At 39.4% G+C, this 27,499-nt stretch overlaps 1 protein-coding gene across 3 annotated transcripts in view; it reads left to right on the top strand.

Annotated features, from left to right (window-relative positions):
- The first annotated feature begins 208 nt into the window (after positions 1-208).
- The window catches only part of sphkap (SPHK1 interactor, AKAP domain containing), an 89,325-nt gene continuing 62,034 nt past the window's right edge, over positions 209-27,499 (top strand). For 2 of the 3 annotated variants that reach the window (XM_058634190.1, XM_058634186.1), the window contains exon 1: positions 209-316. In XM_058634190.1, coding sequence (XP_058490173.1) covers positions 290-316 — 27 coding nt within the window. In that variant the 5' untranslated portion in view covers positions 209-289. Of the gene's footprint in view, positions 317-9,169; positions 9,253-27,499 lie in introns of those variants that run through there. The other variant, XM_058634187.1, reaches the window with a different exon arrangement.

The following is a 27,499-nucleotide window of genomic DNA, read 5'->3' as shown; positions in this document are numbered from 1 at the left end:
GTGCCAAAAAACTGTATTCACCATAATGCCCACTGGGGGGCAATATCCAGAGGCGGGTAGTTTAAAGTCTTCCTGGCCTTGTCCGTAATTTCCTGTTACATCTCCTCACCTGCTGCTCCTGTTTCCAGCAGATTCTGTTGCTTTCGACACCTTCATGGAAGAAATATATTTGTTTCCACGCAGCCCCTTTAAACAAACAAACAAACAAACAAACACAAATGCCAAGAGTGGGCTTCAAACCGTCTTTTGGAAACAAAAAAAACTGGACTCCCACAGGATTTACTCACCCATGAGGTTCCTGCACGTCGTAGACAGAGTGAGTATCTGCTGCTTGTGCTCTTTTATTGTGACACTGTTGTGTTTCGTGTGTTTGTATGATTTGTGAGGTAGCACAGCAGCTACACATGAGGCCATTTCTGCATGTGGCTGTTCTTGTTGTTCTTGTTGTTTGTGTAATTCTCTGTTGCAGTAATATGTTGCAGTGCTGAGTTGGTTTTCATTTTGTTCCCATTGTTTATGTTGTGTGGACTACAACTACAGGATGCTATGATTATTGGCTACTGCAGGTGCAAATGTGCCTTTTATCCTACACTTGGCCCAACACAAACCTAACACATAAGGTGTGTGGTATTAAAGGGATAGTTCAGTACATTTAAAGTGTGGTGGTATGAGGTATTGACACACTTTCAACAATGAATGTGCCACTACTGATGAGACCCGGCCTGTGACACTGACTGTCGACCCTCACTTAAGGAAACAGATTTTAGCCACTTAAAAAAATGCAATCATTATTCAATTTTCACCTGTGTAAGTCTACATTATCTTAAGAATATGCTGGTGCTATATCTTGTTGTTGGACAGCCTTTTCTGGCTGGAAATTTAGGTTTGTATACTGCTCACTCGCCAGCTAGCATCAAAGCCTAGAGACAAGGCTAAGTTCTTTAGCTCAGGAGTTGCTGGTGTGCGGCTGTCAGGTTAAGTAAGTTTGTGTCAGCAATGTAAATCCTAATGCAGGATATCAAATACTGAAGTCACAAATGAATAGAATACTGATCCGTAATGTAACAATGTTGATTTTCTTTATGATATTCTTTACTTTGGTGTCAGGAAAGTGACATAAACTTCAATTTCTAGTGAGGAAATGCTGTAAAAAATGGTGTGAATGCAGGCCTATATTTTGGTCCCTACTGGTAGCCATGTTTTTAGTGAGAGCAAGAATCACTTTCAGTGGTGTATCCAGTGAAGTAGGTGCTTTTAAAATCCACGTAGGACGTGTAATCCTATTAGGACTGGGCAAAATGATGGAAAAACATTATCGCATAAAACATTTTACAAATCGCCCTGTCAGTAAATTAAATATACTTTTGCTCCTGTGTGAGATTTGAAACTTAATTGACAGCAAACACCACAACAGAGGAACACAATGAAGTGCGTTGCCATGTACTAGGACATCTCAAGGGTGTGACACACACATCACTGCACTTTGGAGATCCCAGCTAAATGTACATGAACTCGGGGCCGTTGCCGAGGTCAGACATCTCTTTATGCTCCGCTGGCTTCCACTTCTGTTGTTTACTTTTTGAGTAACCACAGAGGATTTTGTTTGTCGCCACTTTACTACATTTTCAAATGTTTACTTACTTGCTCTATTATCCTCATAATAGAGTAAGGACACCTCGTAAAACGACAGACGTGGTCTTATGCTGCTCTCGTCCATCTGCTCCGGTGTTTTTTTTGCTTTTGGAGTTTGTCTTCTGCATGCTGCATTTCTGTCCTTTTGATTCAGAGAAGTGCCACTTTATGGATATTTACTCTTTTGTTGGACTGTTCTTTGTAAACTCTATAACGATGGTTGTTGGTAAAAAATCTCTCTGTCCTCATCTTGCACACTGTGGGATCATTATTATCATATTATCAGTAGCAATAGTAGTATTGCCATCAGTATTGTTGCTATGCTACTGCTTGTATTAATGTCTTTGTAGTAATATAAACAGTCAAAACTAATTCATCACTGTCCTGGCTAAACCAATAACTTAGGGCAACTGTTATATATCTGCTCCTGGTCTCTCTCTTCTGTCTCTACCTCACCTCCCTCTTTCTCTTTCTTTCTTTCTCTCCCCCTTTCTGTCCCTACCACTCCTCTCCTCCCCATTTTTTCCACCCCAACTGCTCGAGGCAGATACTGCACATCTTTGAGTCTGGTTCTGCCACAGATTTCTTCCTGTTTTCTCTCCACTGATTAGGGCAGAACGATTTTGAATGAATCAATTTGCGATTATTTTGACTGAAATTGCGATATGATTCGCGATATCAGAGGGAATGGTCATTTTTACATAATTATTCTCAATTTCATTTAACTATAACATGTTTAAAAATGAATACTGTGGGACATTTGTGAAGATCTGTGAGAAACAAAGTCTGTAGAATATGATGTGTGTAGATCGGGACAATATTTAATCTAAAATGGTAATTTGACACACACACATTTCGGCTTTAATAAATATTGCAGTCGGCCATATTGCGAACATTTTGATTAATTTTTTAGCCACACCACCGAGGCCTGGTGCTTGCTCATTGTGTGAGCTGTTGGGCTTCTGCCTTACTTTGTACAGTACCTTGAGATAAGATAGAATTTGGGTCCGTGCCATGTGACTGACTAATGAGATGTGTACCTAATAAAGTAGCTTGTGAGTGTATGCAGGAATTGTGTCAAACAGCTGAGAGTCTCTGGATGAAAGCCACAAAGTACAGTCGAATGCAACAAAACAAATCCCACACTAGGCAGCGGGAGCTTTTTAACCTCGAACAAAACATATGCACAAAGTCATGGGAATAGGAGAGAACAGCTGTCAGTTATTACACGTAGGATGTGGCTTTTGTGAATATTGCACAGTCCTATGGTGAAATGAACTCACAGCCATGAAATAATGAGCAGGAATCTGTTGGCAGAGCTCTAACATCTTACTTTACCTGTGCATGGCAGCTATGACGCTGAACTGCTGCAGCCCACGGGCATGAACTGCATTACGCTGGAAATGTAACCTAGGGTTTCTGTCTTGAATGTATAGCACACATATAGGCTCCATGAATAACGATTAATTTATTTTTTCTGGGTGAATATAGTGGGCATGTATGTGTGAGGATAACCTCTGATGCACAAGAGGTTTGTAGATTACCTGTCTGTGTTCATTGTTATTTATGTTATCGCTCTGAATGTAGCAGAATGACAATAAACCTTTTGAATCAAGAGGCTGGTATTACTGTCTTGGTCTCAGTAAAACCTACACTTTTTAATCAGTTTGCATGTTGCTAAATAATCTTTTTGCGACAGAAGATACATACTGGCACTTTAATTCTGTGCCAGTATTTGAGAGCACATTAAGATATTAAAGATAAAACCTCGCATTGCATATTTTGGTTAGTTTATAGCACAGTTTTCTTTTCTCTTTCCATTTTTCTCGCTCCAAAACTTAAAGCAGTGTTGCTTAAAGTGCAGAGGAGAATTCACTGCTTTGTCCTCCGCCGAGTTGAAAAGATTGATTTGACTTTTGTAATTTAGTGTTTTATTTATCAACCTGTGCCACCCCCAAGGAGCCAACTGTGGGTTTTTCCTCCCTGTTAGTGTGACCTTTGGGTTCTACAAAGAAAAGAAAACACACTTTAATTTTATTTGTTTGCAAAGTTTGCCCATCACATATGTATCGGTATTATGCCTGCAGACTCAGTCTTGGTACAAAAAATATCAATAGTTCACAGTGACCTTGTATACTAACAATGACTGCTGTGAGTCTCTCATCTGGATTTTGTCTCGATTTAAAGGGAATTGAATGGCTATATTAATTGGATCTGGCCCAACACATGCTGAAATGTGCACTGTGTGGATGTATGAGCGGCCTTTGAAGCTTTATGCAGCAGTAAATGGTTGCAGACTGGACCGGATCCAGACAGTCTTATCAACAGTCACTCAGAGCCACTGCACGTGTGGCACATAACACCTACACAGCTAAAACTGTCCCATGATGGATGGCCCCAATTATGGCCACAACCTTTCTTTGTCACTCACTCGTAATCCCTGATTCCTTTCATAAACCTTTTAGTAGTCTGTATAAATATTTTGTCACACCTGGTTTCAGAGATGCTGCTGTGACTCACTCACTTGATTCTTAATTATCCTCTCCTTTTGCTTTTTGACTTCCGTCTCTGGTGGCATTTCTTTCTGTGTCTGTAGCTTTTTCAGTGGGGCCACAAGGAGACATGTTAAATTTGAAAAACTGATGATGGTACAGCCAGTTTATTTACAATTTTATTGTCACTTGAGCCCTCAAACCCTTTTTTAGTCTGCTGCGATGTGTTGAACATTACCAAAGTTAAAAAGCCTCACTTCCCCTTGTGCATCTCAACCAGAGGAGAAGAAAAATGAGCATCTGTGTTGGAGATGCATTAAAATATTGAGGGCTGACAATGGAGGGGAATTTGATGATGGATATGAACGTGAAACATTTTCTCCTGGATCATCATGTGATATTTCTCAGCTGATGCGACACTGCGGTTACTCACACACCTTGACTTTCAATCTCTGCCCATTGCTAACACGTGGCAATTGAAGTGATAAGTGTCAATGTTTATAAAATATTACAGTGCAGTGTTGATGGCCATCATACATATTTTACATTATATCCCCTTATATTATCATGAAGCATCCAACCAAGAATACATCCATCAAACCTTTTGTCTGCTCTCCTAAAATGTATTGTAGACTGCACATCAAAGTGCTTGATTAAAGCACGGATAAAAAAGCAGGATTGGTGCTCCATCACACACAACGGGCAGTCTGCAAGATGATGTGGGTTGGAGCAATGTGCAAGAAAGCCTTGTTATGTTTGACACAACACTGGAAACTCATGTAGGGAACCTGGTGGATATACAGTGTGTATATATACTGTATTTGTTTCATATTCATTTGAGGGATCTCACAGTCTTTGCATTAGCCCATAGTCTTATGCTCAGATCTTATCTGCAGTGTTTGCTCAGTGACATTGGTAAATCTAAAGCCAGAACTTGTGAATTTACGCTGTTTATGAATGAATCCACGCACCCCATTGTCTAATTTGTCTTTGTTTAATTGTGTAATGTGACATTTAGGCAGGGAAGAATGGTCACACCAGAAACAATCAGGACATGCACTGCTGATCATTGAGCAGGCACAACAAGAATTTTTTGGGGAAATAAGCGAAACGGCAAATTAATAGGAAAAGCTAGTTTTCCTCAGTTGGTTGAACAGATGAAGAAAAATGGTGCCAATAAAAAAGCCTCTTCACCATTTGCTAATATGCTAGTGTGTTTTGATTCTGATCCTCTTCCCCCAGCTTATAAATGGTTTTCTGTCCTCCAGATTGTTTCCCCCACTGCCTCTCTTTACATTTCCTCATAGACGCACCCCTAACTTTTCTTTGTGTGTGCGTATACTTATACCTTTTACCTTTTTTATAGCATAAACCTGGTCCTAATGAGGCAGAACCTCATTCCTGAGGAACTGGTTAAATGTAGGGCCAAGATTTGAATTGTATTAAGGTTAGGGTTCGACACAGACTGCTTTTGGTTAGGTTCAGGATAAGGCTTTGTTTTGAGGCTGTCCAAATGAATGGAAGTCAATGCAGTTAACTAAGAAGGATGTAACCCGTGTGTGTGTGTTTTCGCTCTCCAGCCAGAGAGAGACAGATGTCTGATAAGTTCCTTTAACATATAAACACTGCAGGCGATGGCTGCAGCAGATGAGATGTTTGCTCGGGTCAAGAAGTGTTTTGGTTTGAGAGCATCTATGCTCAACGCTTTCCTCTTCCCAGGTTGACAAAAACCGTGTGTATTTTATTTAAAGGAAAGGAGATAAAGAGCCCATCTTTGAACTTGAATGTCTCTGGTGTGAAATGGATCAATTGCATATATCAAAATGATCTTAATTGCCCTGGATAGATAAGGCTGAATAAAATGAAAGGAGACCTTTTGTGTTGACACATGCAGTTGTGTGCGTCGTTTACCAGATAAGAATTTCCTCACCTTTTTATTTGATTTTGAGAAACCCGCAGCTTTCTGACTTTAGCCTCTCTGCAGTTTGAGATGAAGCCAGATTTCAGAAAGATGATCTGTAGTTTTAGGGAAGTGGCATCTACACAGTGAAGCCAGGACTTTAGAGGAATTGTGTGCAGCTTCTGCTGGCTGCTGTTAGATAAACATAATGTAAACATTAACTAATCTATCTTGGGGTTTATGTAAATCCCTAAAGAAGTGATGGATATCTTTATGAAAAAAAGAGTATAAGGCAAAGTTGGGTATTGGTAGTTATTCAGCACAATATGTAAACAAAATGAAGTTAGTTGTGCCTTACAGCATTCTAGTATTTTATTGAGTATTACATTGAATTTGTATAATTGGTGAACAGAGACTGGCGGCTCATTAGAGTGAGTACAAAATGCTCCTTGTTGAAATAATGTTTTTTTTGTCTCTGTTTTGTAAAAAGAAATTAAAAATGCCTGATGAGTATTTTTCCTCCATGTATAAAAGTGTCTTAACCAATTAAGTTTTAGATCAAACTTTTGCAAACCTTTTTTTTTTTTTGGATCAATTAATTTATTCATATTCATTATTTCATTCAGGGACAACGACCTGAGTCTTGTTTTCAAGTTCTATAAAAGATGCCATAAATAAACCAGACAAAACCACATCACTTACAGTGAACAATATTTTGTTCCACTACTCATTGCTCATTGTTTTTTACTGATTTAAATGCTTCTTTTTAATATATCTGCCATTGCTGTTATTCATACACTCTATCTCCATTTTGACAAAGTGTCATTTAGAGATACATTTCCTTACATAATATAAAATAATTATTCTAAAAGTTTGTGTCTTCAAAGTACCGTTTCTCTGACAGCAATCATAAAAGGAAACTTTTGTTGTGTTGCACTTTTATTCTTGTAATGCTTAACAACTGAGCAAAAGGCTAAGCTTCATTTATTTATTTTGATTCATGAATCAGAAAAATTAAGCAGCAGCTGTCCAGTTGTTCAAAGGCTAACTAAGCACACATGATACGAAGTGTGAAGACTTCAGATGCTTGCGTGTTTATGCTTGATCAGACTTCAGTTTCTGCAAATGCATGCTCTATTTGTTGTGCTGGGAAAGTGAAACGCTTTATTCAAAGACACCTAAAAGACTGTTTGTTTATCATGACAGGTTAGGCATTTAGTCACAAGACTAAATTTGGCACCTTGTCAAGGCTTTGGCTTGTTGTCCTGCTCTGCTGTCTGTGTCAAGGACTAGTCCTGTTAGAAGCTCATCTTGTGGTCCATTAATCTACTTAAATGCTCAAGGTGCACGTGCATGTGTGTATATGTGTGTGCATGTGGGTGAGAGAGATTTTGTGCTTGCTATGAATGGCTTTACCTGGAGAGCTGGAAAGTTGATGTCGTATAGAGAATTAGATTTGTGTCTGATACAATTGAACTGTCGCTGGCAAATGAGACGACAAATGAATCATCTTCATTCCCCTAACACGTCTGACCTCTTGATTGCCTACTTTTGCTCCTAAGCAGTGGTGTAGTGTGGTCTACTGTAGTGGGTATAATGACACTGCTCTAAAATCTCTGTAGATTCAGGAACAGGCTGTTGAAAGCACTCAAAAGTGTTGCTTGCTTCCTTTTCATTTTCCCTTGCGTCTGTGTTTGTAACTGTGATGCATTTGCGTGTAGGGACAGTAAAGTGCAATAGTCAGCCATGTCGAGACCAGACCACTTTTCCCCAGTCACATAAAACATACAAAAAAATACACACACTCAAAGCAGCATGGGTTTCTAGACCAGTGGTCCAATAACCTACAAAAAATTTAAAAAAAATAGTCATCTCTGCTTTTTATTTGCAAACACAAATTACATAAGTGCAATTTCTGTCAAAAAACGTAGTTGATGAGTATCAATGCTCTCATTTAATTGGTTATACGGCTATATACCCAGGTGCGTACCATTACATTTACCACGTAGACTACACCCCTGCTCCTAAGTCATAAGTTCTACGTCTACTTAGTAGTAAACATTTCCAGAGGAGTTAATGAGAGTCAGGTCTTCAGCAGAACAGAATGTCAGTTTTGTAAATGATGGAAAGAGGAAGAGGAAAATAGATGATGAAATGAAATTGGTAATCCAATAGGAGCCTTGCTGCAGGTAACACCTCTCAACTTCTGGTTGCAAAACGTCAACCCGGCCAGCATTTGAGATCCAGAGAAATGACACAAACAAGGAAAAATATAATGTGGGTTAATTGATAAAGAAATTCTCAATCAGTTAAATTCTAAATTGCAGTTTGTGACCGACCTGCTACTTGGCACAGATTCAATGTGGTCGTCAGAATAGAAATGTGGGCTTAAACGGGGAAAAAAGGTTATCTGAGGTCATGGGCACAAATTAATACCATGAGGCAGGAACAGACACTGGTATATTTAAAATGTGTTATTCAAATGAACTTGGTGAATGGGCTGTTTTTGCATAATCTCTTTTGTAGTTTCGATGAGCACTCGCACTGCCACACACTACAGTTTTTCCACACCCACTCATACAGTGCAGCTGTATGCACACTGTTCACACACTGCATCCACAGCTACCAGCCAATGCAGGGATAAGTGTTTTGCCCAAGAACCTGTAGACTACAGACTCAAGCCCCAAATGTTTTTGGTTGAAAGACAGCCCACTAATAGCACAACAACCTAGTGTAATGACCAAAAAGATGTAATAAAAAAAAAACAAGAAATAAAGCAACCAACAGACATTGCCGATATGTTGATTGTGGGTAATACAGTTATACATTAATTATAGACTAATATTGCATAATTCTTTATGTAAATGACCTAGAGTACCTTCTGTAATGCTGACTTGCAATCACGACCCTGGCAGCCACTGTTAAAAAACAGGTCCCCACCACATAACAAATCCCAATCCACCTCCTGTTGTGAGTCCAACTCTCCAGTGAACATTTGCTGCCTAGCACCCACTCTACTCAGCAGGGATTAGGGACACTAAGACACACATACATGCGTGTACACACAGTCACACACATACACACAAAACAATCCTGAGCCTCAGTGAGAGGCTGAAGTGATAGAAGCAGCGGGAGAGCAAGGACTAAAAAAACAAACTATTTACAAAGAAAGAGAGAGAGCAGTCTGGCCTCTTTACAAAAGCAATGTGATCGACCCTCCTGAGTGTGGTGAGTGCTTTTGGCCATGTTGTAATAATACCTATTGCTGTTTGATGTACCTCCTCTGTTGATGTGTACAATATGTGGACGGTGGGTGGATCCATGCGCCTTTTATATAGGTGTGTGAATCAAAGGTCTCTGAGAACAATGCTGTAATACTTGTTTCTTCATGCAACAGTGGCTTCGTGCACACCAGCGGTTTCATTTGAAATATCCAGGCAAACACAGTTCAGCATGAATTCATTGACAGCAGCCTTCTGTTGGCTCATGTTACGCTAAACCTCATGGTCCCACATGGTTTCCATTCACACCTTATTGTATAAAATGTCTTGTTACACACTCACCACACACACGACTTCATGGTTGCAAGTTCAACTCCACCCCTGGCAGGTTGTACTCAATTCCCTTTTAAGTTGCTTTGGATAAAAGCGTCTGCTAAATGACATGTAATGTAATGTAATGTAATGTAACATGGATAAGACGACCTGTTGAAGTTCAAACTGAGTAAAATAATGGGGACGATGGGTGATTTAAGTGACTTTAAACATGACATAGTAGTTAATGCCCAATGGGCTGGTCTTAGTATTTCAGAAAGTAACTCAAATAAATATTTGTTCCAACAAAAGTATGCAGATGACCATCTCTGAATCCAAAATACATTGAAGCTTGAATCAGATGGGCTACAGCAGCAGAAGACCACACTGGTTGCTGTTCCTGCCTCTTTAGTAGCTGTTCTGTGTACCTAACGTGGTGAGTGTATTTGGGCTTTTTTGGCAGCTTGTCATGTCATGAAACAGTTAAGTGGCTTCTACCATAGCAAAGTGCCAAGTTAAGTTTGTTGCCACAGCGCTTGTCTGACAGGCAAATAGCTATCAGTCACACTGTATCTCCCACCTCCTGTCTCTGCTTCAAACTGATGAATATGTGGCAGCAAACATATGCTGGAGTGGCACTTGTTTTCATAAAAAGACACTTGTGTGTTCTCCTTCATACCTAGAGTATAATTACTTTACATTTCATGCACAGATTTGAGCAGCAGGACCCATGGAGTGCTGTTTTACCTGTCGTTCTCAGCTATGCATCTTATGACAAATATGTAAGATCAAGTGTTTTCCCTTAGTTTCACATTTAAACACTGATCATATTTTGATATTGGCTCTGAGTTAGGGCCCTCGTATACTTAGCATGCTTATACACAGCATGCGCGCACCTGGTGTGAATTGTGTCATCAATGCGCAGGCTGCATCTGCGGCCCAGCGCAAAGAGTGCGTTGGGTGCACGTGAACAGTGCTGAACTTAAATTACTAAGCTCACAGAAACATTTCCACAACAGAAGAAGTAGTCACCAAGGATAGTCATCCGACCCTCGAACCGGCTGACACTCCATCTCCCCTGCCCGACGAGCCTTTCAACTGTGAGCCACTCGAACCAGACGTGTCCCGAGGGAGCTGTAGCATTGTTCTCTTCTTCTTTGGTAGGAATGCGTCCAGACTTGTACCGCCACCCGCTGGTGAAGTGAAGTGAATATACCAGGGTCCGCAATATGCCACGCATACTGTAAAAACCCCAAATGGATGTGGAGTGCGTATAGTCACATGCTTTTTGTCACATGACCTGTCCTATGTACTTCTTGCAGTATGTGTTCATTCTTGAAGTTTTGTCAAAGTGTTACCTGTGCTCTTTAATACCACACAGCACACTCTTCTGTAGCTGAAGAAATGTTATCTTGTGTTTAATTTGTGCCCAAGCCACAGTTTGACTGATGTCCATCAGTGCGTGTTTTCCAGCAAAAAGTACATTGGATTTATGATTTTTAACATATGCAGTGAAGTGCAGTTTTCCATGGTGATTAGTGTATTATACACATATATTGACATGTGTATGAATGAGACACAGCATACAGTATGCCTGCTGTTTTCAGTGACCTTGACAGTGTGTATTTCTTTAACGTAGTGAACTGGATGTTTGTATGGCTGATGCCTGCTCTAACTGTTTAACACAAGGAGGAATTATTGTGGAGCTAACAGGATTAGTGTAAGGCGGTTAAGTTTGCTTCCAGCAGCTTCAAAGGAGGAAAGAAGATTTTTTTTTTTTCCCATTTCAAATTTTTTTTTTTGTCATGAGGAAAACAAAACTTCTACCGGCTGATTTTATTGAACTTATCTACTGTTATGAATAATTAAATAAATAATACATAAGGAATGTAATATGGGGAGTTTAAGATGTGGATTTGGAGAGAACAAGACTATGTAAAAACAAACATCACTCTTGGAATGGACAATAGGTTGTGATGTTTACAGTGATTTTTTTTTTAAACACTTGAGACTCATTGAAGACATGGCATATGAACTTATTTCGAAGTAAAAACAATTAAACATTTTAATTGTTAAAATATTGTTTATACTGTAGCCGCTTTATTAATCACTGACACGTTGCTCAAGGTGCATGTCCCTTCCTCAGTGATGAAATATTGAAATAGGTTTTTAAAAAGGTACACAGATATGCACTAAATAGTCACAAAAAATGTGGTATTGGTTACCCAGATGACTGAGCTCCGTGGTTTTGTATATGAGCCACGCCGTCAACTGCACATTATCAAAGACGACATTCTCACAATAGCTTCCACATGTAAAGACTGGAGCCGCGACTAATGTGCAGGAACCTAATTAAAGCTTTGACTCAATTATAGAGTATAGGGAAATTACAAAGTAGGCCAATAATATGCTGCTTTACCGCATAATGCACGAAATGTCCCCCGCGGATCTCGGGAACAATGAATTGATAATAGTGAGGAAACAATGGCATCTTACATCACAAGTCCACCCTCTGGCCAATCGCTGCTCATGTGCCGTGCTCTTGCATTGTTCTCAGCACTGGAGGATAATGGCGAGAGTGCACAACAATCTTTGGTCTTTGGAGTCTTTTCATCTCTGTCCTGCTTTGTCTCTGACTGTTTTTGTGTCATTATGATGCTCTCAACTGATTTCTCTCTCACTTTTCTTTCTGGTTATTTATCACTGTCTCTTTTTCTCCCCCCGCACACGCCTTGACACCAGGAGTGGGAATGTGCAGTTTATTAAATTATTCATGCTCCTGGCAGTAAAAAGTCGCTATCGTCGTAGCACAAAACGTATTAGGGCTCCATTCACATGTTTATTTTTAGACTTTGCTGGACCAGTACAAAGGCCAAGCTTGGATTCTTTTCTGTCATGGTGTAAATAGTTTGTTAGTGTGTGTTTATAAGGTTATGAGGTGCTGCTGGATCATGTGTGTACTACTACAGTGCTATACTGAAAAAAAGCTGCACGTGAAGTTAGCTTGTCTTTTTTATGTATATATAGATATAAATGTACTGGTTAGACACCTTATGATAGCTTCATTGACATTTATTTCTTTGGACTCAATTTGCATTTAAATAGTTTTTAGTGATCCAAAAAATAAATCTCATTTACATTTTTTGTAAATGAGTTGTCACCGTCAAATTCAGTAACAAAATATATACAAATGAAATTGAAACATGCCACTTTTTAAAAATAAATGTATGAATATCACAATGTTAATCATGGGTGTGCGTGGACAGCGCATGCGCAAACTTAATGTCCGCCCCACCGGTAGGTGGAGTATAAGCGAAGCCCGACGAACCTCTCAGCTGATGAGCTACTCGAACCAGACGTGTCCGAGGGAGCTGTAGCATCATTCTCTTCTTCTTTGGTATGAATGCGTCCTATTCCCTGCTTCCAGACTTGTACCGCCACCCGCTGGTAAAGTCAGATACTACAGGAACCTGACACACGAGCGTACCAGGGTCCGCAATATGCGACGCACACGTGGCATGTGTGCAGAAGTATACCAGGGCCTTAAATGTAGCTTTCATATTGACATAGCACACAGGAGCCATAGCAGCTCAGAGACTAATCCTTTGACAGCCATATTGATTTTTTGGAACACATTTCTCTCTGAATTTGGTTTTAGATGTAAGGTTTACTGAAACCCAGAGTACTGTATTGATTTTCTGATTTTGTTTTCGGTTAATCTACTTGCCCACTGTCCAGATCAAATAAGATTTCATATTATGACTGACACTTATTGAATTTAACCAACATTTCTACAGTGCAAGAGAAAATGTTGTTAATGTCATATGTCACCTTTATTGTGTGAGGTTGGTGTGTTGTTGTTTCTTTCTCCTTTTTTAAAAAAAAGCAGTTGTGTTGACTGGATGTGACCAGTGTGTATTTTTTCACAGTTTAGAAGAAAAGTGTTCAGAGGTGGAAAAAGTTCCTCACAGGCCCATCTTTCATCTGCCCACCTATGGTTGGAAGGCATTTTTTGACATTGTCACTTGTGTGTCAGTAGCATATGTGTGTTTTTCCGTGTGTGTGTGTGTGCGCGTGTGCCTGGGGACACAGTGGCACACAGAGGGGACCAGGGCTGTGCAGGAAGCTTGTCTGGACTGTGACGAGGAGCTTACTAGTGTAAGCAGCAGTTTGACAACTTCCTCCAGAGTGCATCTGATTGGAAAGTGTGGAATAATCAGGATACAAGTCCAGGCATGCCAATGAGGCAGGGGCCTTAATTGTGTTTAGATTGACAATTATTGGGCAGCAGTAATGTCAGCATAAGTCAAACATGGTATGCAATAATGAAGCAAGAACTGGAGGGTATGTGTGAAACAGTGATGTAAAATGAAGTGAGCCAAGCTACTAGATACTCTATGTTAAATGGAGCTCCACAATGCAGAAGCTAACACAAGGAAGAATGGAGCAAGCCAATATGGGATGTAGCTCCCTACGTCAGTGTAATTGTCAGTCACATACACAGGAGGTGTATGTGCTCAATTGTTTCAAAACTCCATCTGTTGACAAATGTGATGCACAAGAAAACAAATGCAGATTTATAATCACAGATGTATTGATTTATAATTATTAGTGAAGGATAAACAACAGTTTTCTGTCCATTTTGATTATCAGCAAATTAAATTCCCAGCTACACCCACCTGGTATAGTCAGTGTGTAGACATCAGTCTTTTGTACATCATTTTATTCTCATTCTCTCAGGACTCAGAGATAAGTCATTTTTTGCAAGTCCAAGTCAAGTCTCAATATGTTATGTGTATGTGTGTGTGTGTGTGTGTGTGTGTGTGTGTATATATATATATACACACATATATATATATATATACATCTACTTATCTATCACATAGGGTATGGCACCGGGGGAACTCGCTGTCGCCATGGCCAGTGACATTCACCTGCTTTGTTCTGCACTAAAGTGTGTGTGTCTGTGTGTGTGTTCGTCTCCTCCAGCGGACACAATACCGTCATTTATCCATCCAGCCAGCAAAAACTGTGCTGTTGGTTTGTAGACGACCTGCTTCATGTCCTCTGGTCAATTGTCTACTCTCCTGGTTGCCTGTCAGAGAGTATGACACTATTTCTTTAAAATGTAAGCCGAGATTTCTGATTCTTCTCTTCTGCTCTGAGTGATTAGCTCCGTTTGTCAAATGACAGTGAGAGAGAGACATGATTGAGGCTCTCACAAGTGTCCTAGATTAATGGATTATACCTGAATGGGCTTTTCCCCCCTCTCTTGATGATAAATGAAACCATTTATTCTCTGCTCTCTACTATTCAGTATTTCTTTCTGTCCTTTTGCCTCACTCTTCAACGGCATGGAATTAGATTGTTAGTCTTTCTTTTTGTCTGTCTACTCATGGCCGGCTCCTAAACATATTAAGAAAAATGTCAGTGACACTGGTTTGACATGAAAAAACGAAAGACATCAAATTGTTGTTGGGTAGGTTGTCTCATACCGAAACTCTTTACTCTGGACTCACACTGACAACTGTAACCCATCTCCCTCATCTTTCTTTCACCTCCCTTATACTCCTCTCATATTTGTATTTTATTTTACATTTTTTTATTCTATATTTTAGGGTGTTTAGTACCTGGGGTGTTTTTTCTTTCCTGTCTCCTGTAAAGTGTGACTCTAATTTTAACAATGCTGTGTGTGGATGTTGGCGCTTTTAATTTCCCTGAGGGAACCTACCTACCTACCTACCTGTCTGTCTGTCTGTCTGTCTGTCTGTCTTATTCTTGTGAGACACCGGTCTGTCAGAGGGGAATACGGTATAATACTTTCACATCAAATCAAATAAACGTAAATAATCCCACATGGAACTGTGTAGGACAGTACAAAGTACAACAGGCCCAACAAACAACCAGTAAATAACATAGAATTCATAGAATAACAGAATAAAAAAACAGGAATATTGCATCTGCCCTAAAACCATGTATACATTTTTGTGTCACTGACAGGGCAAGAGTCTTTGAATGTAATTGTCTTATCTTCAGTGACTTGTAGAATTCACACTTTGTGTGAGTGTTTAATGTAATGTGCATGTGTGTGGTGAAGTGATTGCCGTTCTCCAGCTTTAGTAACTCAGCAGCTCTGAAGAAGGGCAATGGGCAATACTGGCAAGACAAATGTGTGGTCCTTGTTGTTCCACAAGAACATGCAAGATGTCCTCATTGAGACGGAAGCAACAGAGCTGAAAAGTCATTCAAAGAGAAAGATTTTCTTTTTTCTCTCTCAGGACAATATAGTTTGCATGTGTGATGCATTTGTGTTTCTCTTTGCCTTTAGTGCTGCTTATCCTGTGCAGTGACACTAAGACAAGCAGAGATGCTGTAATATTCATAACTCACTCAGCGGTCGATTTCATAGTTTGGATTCTTTTCCCCAGTAAAATGCACTGCTCCTGAGACACATGAACACTAATATTCCACTATATTATCTCAGATTGTAGAAACAGTTATGGTGCTTTCAGCGCTGGTACGTGCACCAACTTTGAGGGGAATCATTGAAATTGTAGGAATCTGAGTGGCTGTTTCACTTTTGACTATTTTGTTACTGAATTCGCATCCACGTTCACCACAGTGATTTTAAAGTTTAAAGTTTAATTTTATTAATCCCCTTAGGGAAAGTATTCCTCTGCATTTTGACCCATCCTAGAATTAGGAGCAGTGTTTCATGTTTTCTACGCAACTATTCTGTGGTATTTAGCACTGATGAGTCACAGTTTTTGTAAATGTTAAAAGCTTTTTATTCTCAGTAGTTTCAAGTTCAAACATATTTTACGTCACATGCTGTTTCTTCAAGGATGTTTGTTTTGAACCTGCAGGGGTCAGTAGTTTGAACTCCTCTGACGTTTGGATAAAGTGACAGCCCTAATGGAGGTAAAGGGAAGAATGGGCAAGATTTTAGTACAATGCCACTAAAGGTGAAACACATGCAACAGCCATATGAATGCTACTTGCCTTCACAATGAAAGAGAACGAGATGGCAGGCTAATAAAAAAACAAGCAGGCTAGAGATGAAGCTGACAAGTCACAGATATCGACTGTGAATGTCTGATTGTGCTGCTGTGCGATTCCTGCAGTGCAGTGCTACACCCTGTGCCACTGATCATTAATATGCACTGTGGAGTTATGTGACAAAAGGCCATAGCCAAAGCAATTTAATTCAACTCAGTTTGAATTGCATTTGGACGGGAAAAAGAGTCCCCCCCCTTCAGTTTGCACTCAACTTGTTTTCAAGTCTCAATCTTAACCTTCGAACAAGGAGATGCAGAAGAATTGATTTTATTTGCACACACACAGCACTTAGTGATAGTGATCGTGCCAGTGGCATCTGTCATGGAGCCTAGAACAATTAGCTCTTTACACTTAGCAGATATGTTTCTCTTCACAGGGTAATTGAAAGATGCTGCTTGTGTGGACTTTGGTATGGAATGAGATGTGGTATATTCTTTTAGAGGTTTGTGATTTAGTTTGAATTTGATTTTCTGTTTTTCAGGATTTATGGTTTTCAGTCGCTTTTCCCCATAGACTGTGTGTGAGAGGTGGAAATAGTCTTCAAAATGGGAGTTCATTTTGAAGACTATAAATATTATTATACTATACTATTGATTACTAGAAATATTTTTCAAAATCTGACTCATTATTGATTTTGGATTAGGGTGGTAACGATCCAGCAGTGGTTTCTAAGCTGTTAGTGGTGGTGAATGGTGTACTTTTACTTCTTTGAAGTTGGCTCATCCACACTTTCTTTTAGCCAAGGTTAAAGTAATATAACTGTAACAATTAAAGTATATAGATCTTCTGATCTCACTCCAACTAAGATAAATTGAATAAAACAATTCAGATGGCAATAGTCAGCAGTACATACCAGTAACCCTCTGGCCGCTTGGTCAAAATTACACTATAAATGTGTCATAAAGGCAGCATCAGGGGACCAAGTTCAACAACATGAAAATGTCACCACAAATCATCAACACATTTCTTCTTACCTGGATTGTTTTTTTCTTCATTTATGTATGTATTTTATATTTCCTGTTCTCAATAATGTCAAGTGCATATAGACAGTATGATTTACAATACATTACCCCAGGATGCAATCGACTGCGTAAACTGGAGTCAGAACTATTGATTGTTCTACTGCAGAGTGCAGAGAATAAATGGATAAGACTCAGATGGTGAGAAGCCTCTACATTGTGCACTGAGGTAGATGCTGTTTGAGGACTAAGGACTAAGGACTAAGCTGGCTCAGATGGGACTCAAACACATAGTGTTTGCCAGAGTGAGTCAGTGAAATCAATGACATTTAATTAAACTGATATGGTGAACAAACAATGCAATATATCAGTGGAGCTGCTCTTCCTGACGCAGATAAGCTACCTCGCCTGCCGCACGGGTCAAGAGCAGAGGTTGACTCGACACGTAGTCTTAATCTTAATGTCTTTTTTTTGTGCATTTTCACTGTGCAGTTTTTGACATAAATGAGCTTAACCGATGACAGATGTGTGACGCAGGCACAAACTTGGTAAATTGCTTTGGGGACAATACACAACTCCTTATATGGACATCCTGGGTGTGTGTGTTTATAGGTCACATCTTCAGGTTTTACAAAATGTGTTGTTGAGTCAAAGTTATGATTAATTCTATTAAAAAATGGGAGTAGTGATACTAGTGCAGAAGTCACAAAATAGACAGTTTTTCTTCTATTTTTGTTCATAAAAACGAGTCAAGTGAACCTTTTTAAATGTGATGTATTTCACAAATTCAATTCGATTTCAAAACTTTTGAGTACTTTCTACTCAGGTGTGGTTTATATCAGATTGCCTATAGTTTGTGCTGAAAAAAAAAAGGGATATAGCCTGAGCCTCTGTATATACGTTTTAATATGGTAATGGGAAAAAAAGCAGCCTAAATGCTCTCTGTTCCAAGGGTTAAAATGTGGATTCTAAGGCATAAATGCATCAAGAGAAGTGTAAAATGAAGTACTAAAATTAAGGAAACGGATTGAGGTAATTACATCCCTCGCCATGTGTTCGCTTTACTTGGTCAGAGCAATGGATGTAGGATGAGTAATCAGTGCTCTTTGATAGGACATTGTTCAGTCACTTCTTTTCCCCCGTCCATTTGTAATTTGAGACTGCACAATTTGCTTGCTACAATTTAAAACATGTATTTTTGTGCAACTTCTCCATCAGCTTTTTTCCCTTTCATGTTTACCCTGCCTGTCTAGTTTTAGTAAGCAAAAACATCTAACAATTACCACCTGTCTGCAAAGGAAATGTTATTTCTTTATTTTCTTCTTTTCCCTGGAACATTTGGTGTTAGGAGAAGTGAGAGTTTACTTGGGGGATTGACTTCGGAGGTCTATTTTCCTGTGTGAGTGCACCAGAGGGAAAAGCCAACCACAAGGCATGTCTTTTAAGTAAAAGGTCAGAATAGGCTTTTCTTGCTCCCAGTGGATTCGCCATCTCAACACACATAAACAATCACCAAGCTTTAAAAGGAGACTCAGACCCCCCCCCCCCCCCACGACCTTTCCTCCTCTCTCTGTCACTAGTAGGCATGTAATGGTCCTAGCTCCCTGTACATCAGGGACATCAGGTCTTAAATGTACTGAGGTAAATGGACTGCATTTATAAAGCACTTGTCTTTGCTCTCAACCACTCAAAATGCTTTACAGTATACCGTATCATTCACCCATTCACAACCTGATGATGAGCATCAGGTTTAGTGTTTAGGCAAAGAGCAATGCTGCTTGCCTTCATTTCTTAATAATATTTTATTATGAGTGGAGCTGGGTATTTCCTACAACCTCATGATATGACACATGTCAGTACATAGACTGTAATACATAGACTATACATATTACCATACACAAAATAAAGACAATGTCCTACACAGAATTTACCACAACAGCTCCCTTATTAACTTTTAATAGCATGGGCAATGGACATCCATCCATCTTCTACCATTTTATCCTCCACATGAGGGTCACAGCTGACATAGGGCAGTAGGCGGGGTCACACCCTGGACAGTTCGTTAGTAAGACACAGGGAGACAAACAGCCAATCACTCTAACACTCACCATCTATGTTCAATTTAGAGTGTTCAATTGAACTCATCCCCAAAGCTGCATGTTTTTGGACGGTGGGAGGAAGCCTGAGAACCCGGAGAAAACCCACGCACACACGGGGAGGGCAATGGACATGTTTAAGATCAATTTTGCATCATGTTAATTTACCTCGTCTGTTGCACATTGGCTTTAATCAGCACTGCACCTAAGGGGATGTTTTTGTTTGTTTTAAGACAACCATCACAGCATTTGCTGCTCTAACAATTCAGCAACATGTTCATTAATACACACAGTGGAAAGATGTACCACGCAATATCCTGCAATATGGTTTTTGTTTTTTTTTAGCACAGCCCCACTTATTAGATCCGACACAGTTTGTGATGACATTATTATTACTCTTAATTAGTAACTATCAGACAAGTTTGAACATGCATTGTCCAGTGATTGTCTGTGATGCTATTTTTCTGAGTGGTTCAAGAAGGCATTTAAAAGTGGATCTATATGGCTCAGCTGAGCTCCCAGCACTCTCTGCTTAACCACAAGGTGATTACTTCAGGCCCCATTTTTTAACTTGAACTCTTAACCTGAAGTTTGCTCAGATATCTGAATTTTGAATAAAAATTCACAGCCCATATTCTCATGCAACACAGAATCTTTCTTCATAATTAAAAGTAGACTGGACACATGGGGACACTACGCGTGGTGATAGCAGATACACCAGATTAGCTTATCCTGGCTCCTGGTCACATTTTTTTTGTTGGATTGAGTCGTCCAACATCGGCCTGCAGATTTCTAAATTTCACAGCCAATGTGCTTGATTTAACTGAGGCCCTCGGGAGTCGAGGCTCTCGTGTTAAATACAGCTGTCCTTTCCATTCCATCCCTTAACACAAACCAGAGACACACTATTAATATCTTCAACAGTTAAAAGGCACTAGGCACAAAAGCATTACATCAATGATAAAAAAGCTTCAGAACATTAAAAAACGCTCACCTATTCAGCTCTTATTCATGGCTTAGGCAATTGTTTGGGGAGTAAGTAAAACAGTTATTGAAGTTATTTCAATCCCATTGCAAGTCCATCAGTGACTGAGTTAAGTGTGCAAGAGTAGAATAAAAAAAAAGCAGGAAGAATGTCCGTTCATATTCTGTGACTACAATGACCTTAAAATTTAGAAAGAAATCCACAGAAATTGATCACTGACACTTAGAAATACAGAATATAGCACCATCCATTTATTATCGTTATGAAAACAACCTTCATCTCTCATTCTTTTTTTGTAACACTTCAAAGAGACAGTAGTGAAAGTAAAAATGGCGGTGTTTGCAGGATACCATTGTTAAGTGAGGATTTGTTGTCAAAATAGGTGTGGATTTACCATAGCATATCTGGATTGCACTAACACACAGGCGTCACCGTCACCGTAACAGACGCACAAGGTACAACACAATCAGATCAGAGCGTGAGCCAGCAGTGGATAAGCCTAACCTGAATATTTATCCTAACCTATATCAGTAATTGAAATCTTAGTCCTAAACTTAACCAATTGGTCAGACATCCAGCTCTTTTTCATTAGGACTGGGTTTTGGTCTCCACGTCCTGACAACATTAAATATTTAGGGAGGTATAATATGTCCTCTAAGTGCAAACCATCCCAGGAAAACGCAAGGTGGCATGAATTGGATTCTGAAAATCTATATATATATCTATATATATGTCATTTATATTGCTATAAATATATATTTTAGTTTCTTTACAGACGGTGAAGTATAATTCTTGAAACGGCTAAACCCAACACTATTTAGTTCCATTATCATGAGTAAAAGTCATTCATTTACAATCCACCTATCTTGATTGTAATTGCTCTTCATGCCTTTTTAACCTCATTCACACAGTAATTGGAAAAGTCATCATGACAAATCGCTGTGTGAGGTGTCACATCTGTCTAAAGGCGTCAAAGTCGGTATGAAAAAAATGTCAGCTGTCCGTGACATGACAGCATTATGCTACTCTTCAACATAATTGTGTGAGTAAAAAATGAGCCACTGTTTGAGATTGATTATACATTTGCCTTCCGTTATAATTTTAGATATAGACTGATATACCCCAACATTTTTTTTTTAATTTGATTTGAGGTTTTACATTGGATGCCCATCCAATTTTCTGGAGCTGTCTGATATGTTTCAGCCCTTGATCCTCACCACAGTATGTGTGACTTTTATTTTCCATCACCATTGATCAAAAACAACTCAAAGTAATGAGAGGCAGTGCAGTGTCTATAAATGTGAGACGCCATCCTGTCTCCCTGTGTTATTATATTAATACAGAACACTAATTGTGCCACGTTACTCACACAGCAGCTCTGTCTAAAGGTCACGTATCTGTACATCTGATGGGTTTTGAAAAAGAAACAAAATGCCACCCTGATTAAGTTGTTTAACATAATGAGAATGAGATTTATACTGGTCATATTCGTAAACTGTTCTCTGCCAATGCAAAAAAAAGAGAGGAAACCTTTTATGGTCAATTCCTTCCACTGATGTTTTCATGTTGTCCTTCCATTCTCATAGCTCTAGAATGGGAATCTAGAGCTATGAGTTTTTAGGTAGTCTTAGTAGTCTGACTAAGACAACTTGCAGAGTCGGTGTATACATGCGGAGGAGAGAATCGATGTACTGGCCGTTTACGTTTGACTCTTGACGCTGTGTCTCTCCATAAGTTAGTGCATAGTGAATCAGTTTCCCGCTGACCTTTGCGTCACAGAAAAAAAAAAAACGATCGACACCAAGATGGACAGTGAGATGGATCGTGCTGTGGTCCTGTATGTGTCAGACCTGCTGTACTTGTTTATTGTGATACAAAAGATACAAGAAAGATTGCACCGCCGTCACAGTTTATACTTACGGGTCAAAGACTGACTCCAGCCCGACTAAGTGTGTACATGCAGCAGTAATCGGACTATGAATCGCATTATCCAGGCATGTTAGTCTGACTAAGACTAGATCGATTTTAGTTTACATGACATTAAGAAAACCGAATTATTGACTTAGTCCGACTAAAATCTGACTTTTAACATGCACGTAAACGCACGTGAAGTGTCACAAAACATGTTTTTCTTGAACGTTATATGTCTTTGTCAGGTATAAGAAGCAAATTCATGTTGCCTTATCATACATAATTATGTAGACTAAAACCTTTTTAAACTAGAGCTGATTCTTTAATTGCTCTCTGTTTCAGCTGAAACTGAGCAGGGAAACCGTGTCTCGTTTGCAGATCATACAGTCAGGATGATCACATTGTTTCAAGAAAGAACAACAATGTCCCATCCTGCAGAGCTCACTGACAGTTTGTGCTCCCAGGATATACGTGTCAAACAATTCATGAGTCAGCCACGATACAGAAATGGGGGCATTTTTCATTCCCTGCTTTGTTCCAGCTTTATGTCAGACATTTTTAGATTCATGCTGTGCTTGTTGGAAGAGACACACAAACGCAATGTGCTGCTGTTATCACAAGAGAGAAGGGGCCTGTAATCAGGCCTCTACAGTTCTCGACTGTAAATTGGCCAGTTAGGATTCATCGAGGAAACAATAACGGCAATCTTTACGTACTGATTTCTGGCTCGCTGAATCTAAAATGACAGAGCTGATAGTGGATTTTATATAGAGAGCTATATCTTACATTTAGTGCATTGCAGAAAATATCAAGAAAACAATTGTCAGTTAATTAAAAAAAAATATACTTGATGCAAGTTATTTGTGTGAAGTAGTACTTTTGTAGGGTCATATTGGACTGTGGTAAAGAAATCTGATTTTTCCTGTAGTAGTTGCTACTACCTTGCACAGATGATTTTTTTTAATGCTAAACTAAACTAAAACCCTGCGTTTTCCACTCCTCGCTCCTTGGATGTTCTTGATGGACAAATTGAGGGTGGGAGGGATAGGCTGTTTTATCATCATTGTGCATCTTTGCATTATTGTGATGCCAGCATGCAGATTTAATGAAATGCGCATCTGAGCCGAGTGTAACTGTAAGCTCATGGAAAGCAGATGCACACTAATGCATGATGTGGTGAGCATCATGGTTGGGATGGGGATGATGACAGAACCTAACGTATGAAGGTAAAAGTGTCTGCTCTTTTCCTCGCTGTTATGTACTGTAGTTATTTTTCCTCTGCTCTCTGGATCACTCAGATGTTGTGACAAATGTATCATGGTGAAAAAAAATACACACACATTACTCCACCCATCAATCATCAGGGGCCTGATAGAACTAATCAGATTGAGGGGTTTAGATGCTCTATTGTACGCAGACAGTGGCAGCATTTTGATTTTCCATTAGGGTCACCTTTCCCACATCACCCATCTTATATTGACGAGACGCTGGCATCAAATAACAGCTGAGTGAGAGAGATGGAGACACAGAAAGAGAGAGAGAGAGAGGTGTGTCTAAATATCAGTTTCCTAATTTGTCTATGTTAAGTTTGAAAATGCATTCATTTCCCTGGGCTCCATCCCAACACTGATCCAAAAAAGAAAATAGGTTTGGATCGAATGACTGCTGTTAAACATTATTGAAGCTTCTAAAGCTGCGTTCATCACTTTTCTGTCCCCAAAACAGTTTTAGGGTTATTCTAATGTTATACTGAACCATCTTCTTCTTCTTTGGTGTTTTACAGCGGTTGACATCCGTAATGCTTTGTTATACCTTTGAATCTTCTCATCCCCAAAGCTCTTGTTCTTTTTCAGTGTGTTGTGGCAGTTGACAGCTGTAATGTTGCATACCTGCCCTCTTCTTCTACACTTTGTTCTTCTCGGGTGTTTTCCTTTGTAACTTGACTCTTTATCTCTACAGATACATTTTTTATCTCCGCCATGGAGGTTGGGTTTTTTTTCCGTGTGATTGTATTTTTAAGTACGTTCCCATTCATTTTTTGTTTCGTATATTTTGTTGAAGGTATTTTTTCTCTCTCATTACGTACTAGTTACTCACATGTAACTACGTTTCACAATTCCCTTGGTCTTCATTTCTCTCCCTTCGTTTTCTCTCTCTCTCTCTTTCCTATATGTTGTTTCTCTCAGTGGATCTTTCTCGCCAAACACCCACATTGCCCTTCTTCCCATTCATCTTACAACCTGTCATCTGCACCATCCCTAATTACAGCAGTTAATTACACAGTATTTTCAGCGACTCAATGGATTTGATCTGCACTGACCTTGCATTATTTGCGTCAGAAGACATGAGGGCAAAATTAGTTTTCTCTACGTGCAGCTGTATTTTATTTATTTTTTCCGACTCACAGATACATGAATGTATACCTACGAACGTGACATTGCTTACGGCAGAGGGAGCAGACTCGTATACATAATGCAGCCAGCAGAGTGCAAATATAGCCGTAGCTATTTGCAGTTTGCTGTGATGCAGGCTGACATGATTTTCCTCTGTATACATGCAAACGGAGTCGCATGGAAACGCATTAGGCTGGAACATCAATACAGTTATAGTGTGCCAACGATGACACAGAGAAGCTCCCTGTGTACAGAGGATGTATAATAACATCTGTCAGTGCAGCTGATGTGCACTCCTCTCTTACTAAACATGCAATCTTTCGGCGTGTGTAGGCTTCTCGCTGGTCAGTATCCAGAAGAGGCTCCACTGTAACTAATGACAACATAGTCGTCTCACTACAGGAGACTCATTTATTTGTGGGTAATGGCTTTGACTGGCTCTGTTCTCATTTATCCACACACTCACCTTTTAACATGAAGAAATCTCTGGCAGAACCAGACTCAGAGAGGTGCAGCCATCTGCCTCGGGTGGTTTGGGGTGAAAGGAAGTCAATTAATTGATTCCCCACTAGTACTTGTATACTGGGACAAGGACAGTATTCTAGTCTGTCTAGTCTCGGGCAGTTTATAAAGAAGCCAAGCATGATAACAAATCCCACCAAGTGTTTGAGTCTTCATCAGAGTCATCAATTGACTCAATCATGATGGGCAATCATCAAAGCCTTCCACAATTTTCATATCGCAGGAGGCGCAATATATCATTTTAGATGAATTATCGTCTTGATCTATACACACATCTTATTGCACAGACTGAAAGAAGCATCTTTGTCTCTCACAGATCTGCACAAAGATCACCCAGTAATCATTTAAAATAAGTTTTTCCTATAATGATGTAAAAATGACCGGTCCCTCTGATATCACCAATCATATCGCAATCACAATTCCTGTCAAAATAATCGCACTTAGATATTTATTCAAAATTCCGCCTTACTCAATACTGTGAAAACTATAACCTTAATATTTATGTTTTCATGGGGTATTTGAAAGTTTGTGTTATTTAAATACCTTTTCTGACCACTTTTTTAATTATTATTATTGTTGTCATAATTAAATCCTTTTATTCATCATCTCTTAAGACAGAATGACGACATGGAAAAAAAAGAGTATGTGGTAAGAATCAAACCATGATTGCTGTGACTGGCAGGCAGTCACAGCATATGTGTCCTCACCACTAAACCAGTAGGAAGCTTAAAGCTTACTCCTAAGTACAATACACCATTAGTATTAATCTTGTGGTTGATGAATGGACTCCCACTGTGTGGGGGAGAGTTATGTTTTAGGTGCGCATCAACATTGCCCTTTGAATACACACATAATATTAAAAAACAAACAAACAATGTATTTCTGGCTCGTATCAAGCAGCAAGGCTGTGAGTATAGTGCTGGTTACTGGAGCAGCATTATGCACAACACTTTGTCTGGATCATAATTACAGCATATGCATTAAGTCTATTTGTCACATGTCCCTAAAGGACAGCAGTGTCTGATTTTTGTGGATTTTGTGGATATGCAATATTTTTCATAGCCTCATGGGTGAAGGTATTAATAACTAGGACTGATATCATATCATCCACATCAGTGAGCCAATTGGAGTGTAGCATGCTCTTTGACAGAGATGTTTTCGTTAAAACTGATCTAACAAAACTGATATCAAAAAAGTATTGTTAAGACATTGGTCTCAAAGTCAAGATGTCGATATCATATTGAAACGTATTACTCAATAATTAGCCCCATTATAATATTAAGTCAGTGTTAAGAATGAAACTCGAGACATGAGACAAAAACAACATCAGAGAAGGTAATAATTTGACCCTGCACTTGTGCTTTTTCTCTCAAATATTGGATGAAATAAAGCTCAAACACAGCAGCATGCAGAAGAAATGCTCCACTCTCTGTTTGTGATTATGTGTTGGTCATGGCACGTCTGTCTTGCCTGTGTGTTTACACTGGTGTGTGATCTGTGTCCAGTGTTCCTCTCTGCTTCCTGACACCAGTGTAAGAGTGTGTGACAGGCTAATGGGCTTTGACAGGGCGGAAAATTGATCAAGTGGCAGATCAAAAGCTCAGACCTTGCAGGCTGTTTAGTAAAGATTTTGGGTGCATCGTGGGTATGCTAAATCGATTTATAGCTTTAGCGCCAAGACTCAGGTGCAGCACAAAAAGCACGCTCCCAGAGTTGTGTGTCGGTGCAGAGGGTGTGTGTCGTGGGGGTTCAAGAGGATCAAATTAGTTTTCAGAGCTGCAGCTGACCGTATGCTGTGACCTCTTTATGCTGTTGACAAGCAACCACACTCTGTGAAGGCAAGAAATTCTTGTTTAAAAATGTTGTACATGGTGTTCAGTGCACAAGGTGTAGAACTGACACAGTAGGTAAAAATGCATGACATTATCAGACGTATGTATGCTTTGAGGGGGCAGTTGTTAATTTTTTTTTTTGTTTTTTTTTTGGAGGATATAAACTGAGGTTTGGTCTCAAAAGG

The sequence above is a fragment of the Solea solea genome, chromosome 7 (genome assembly GCF_958295425.1).
Source record: "Solea solea chromosome 7, fSolSol10.1, whole genome shotgun sequence".
NCBI lineage: Eukaryota > Metazoa > Chordata > Actinopteri > Pleuronectiformes > Soleidae > Solea > Solea solea.
Note: the sequence above shows the minus strand (reverse complement) of the source record. Positions and strands in the feature narration are given on the sequence as shown.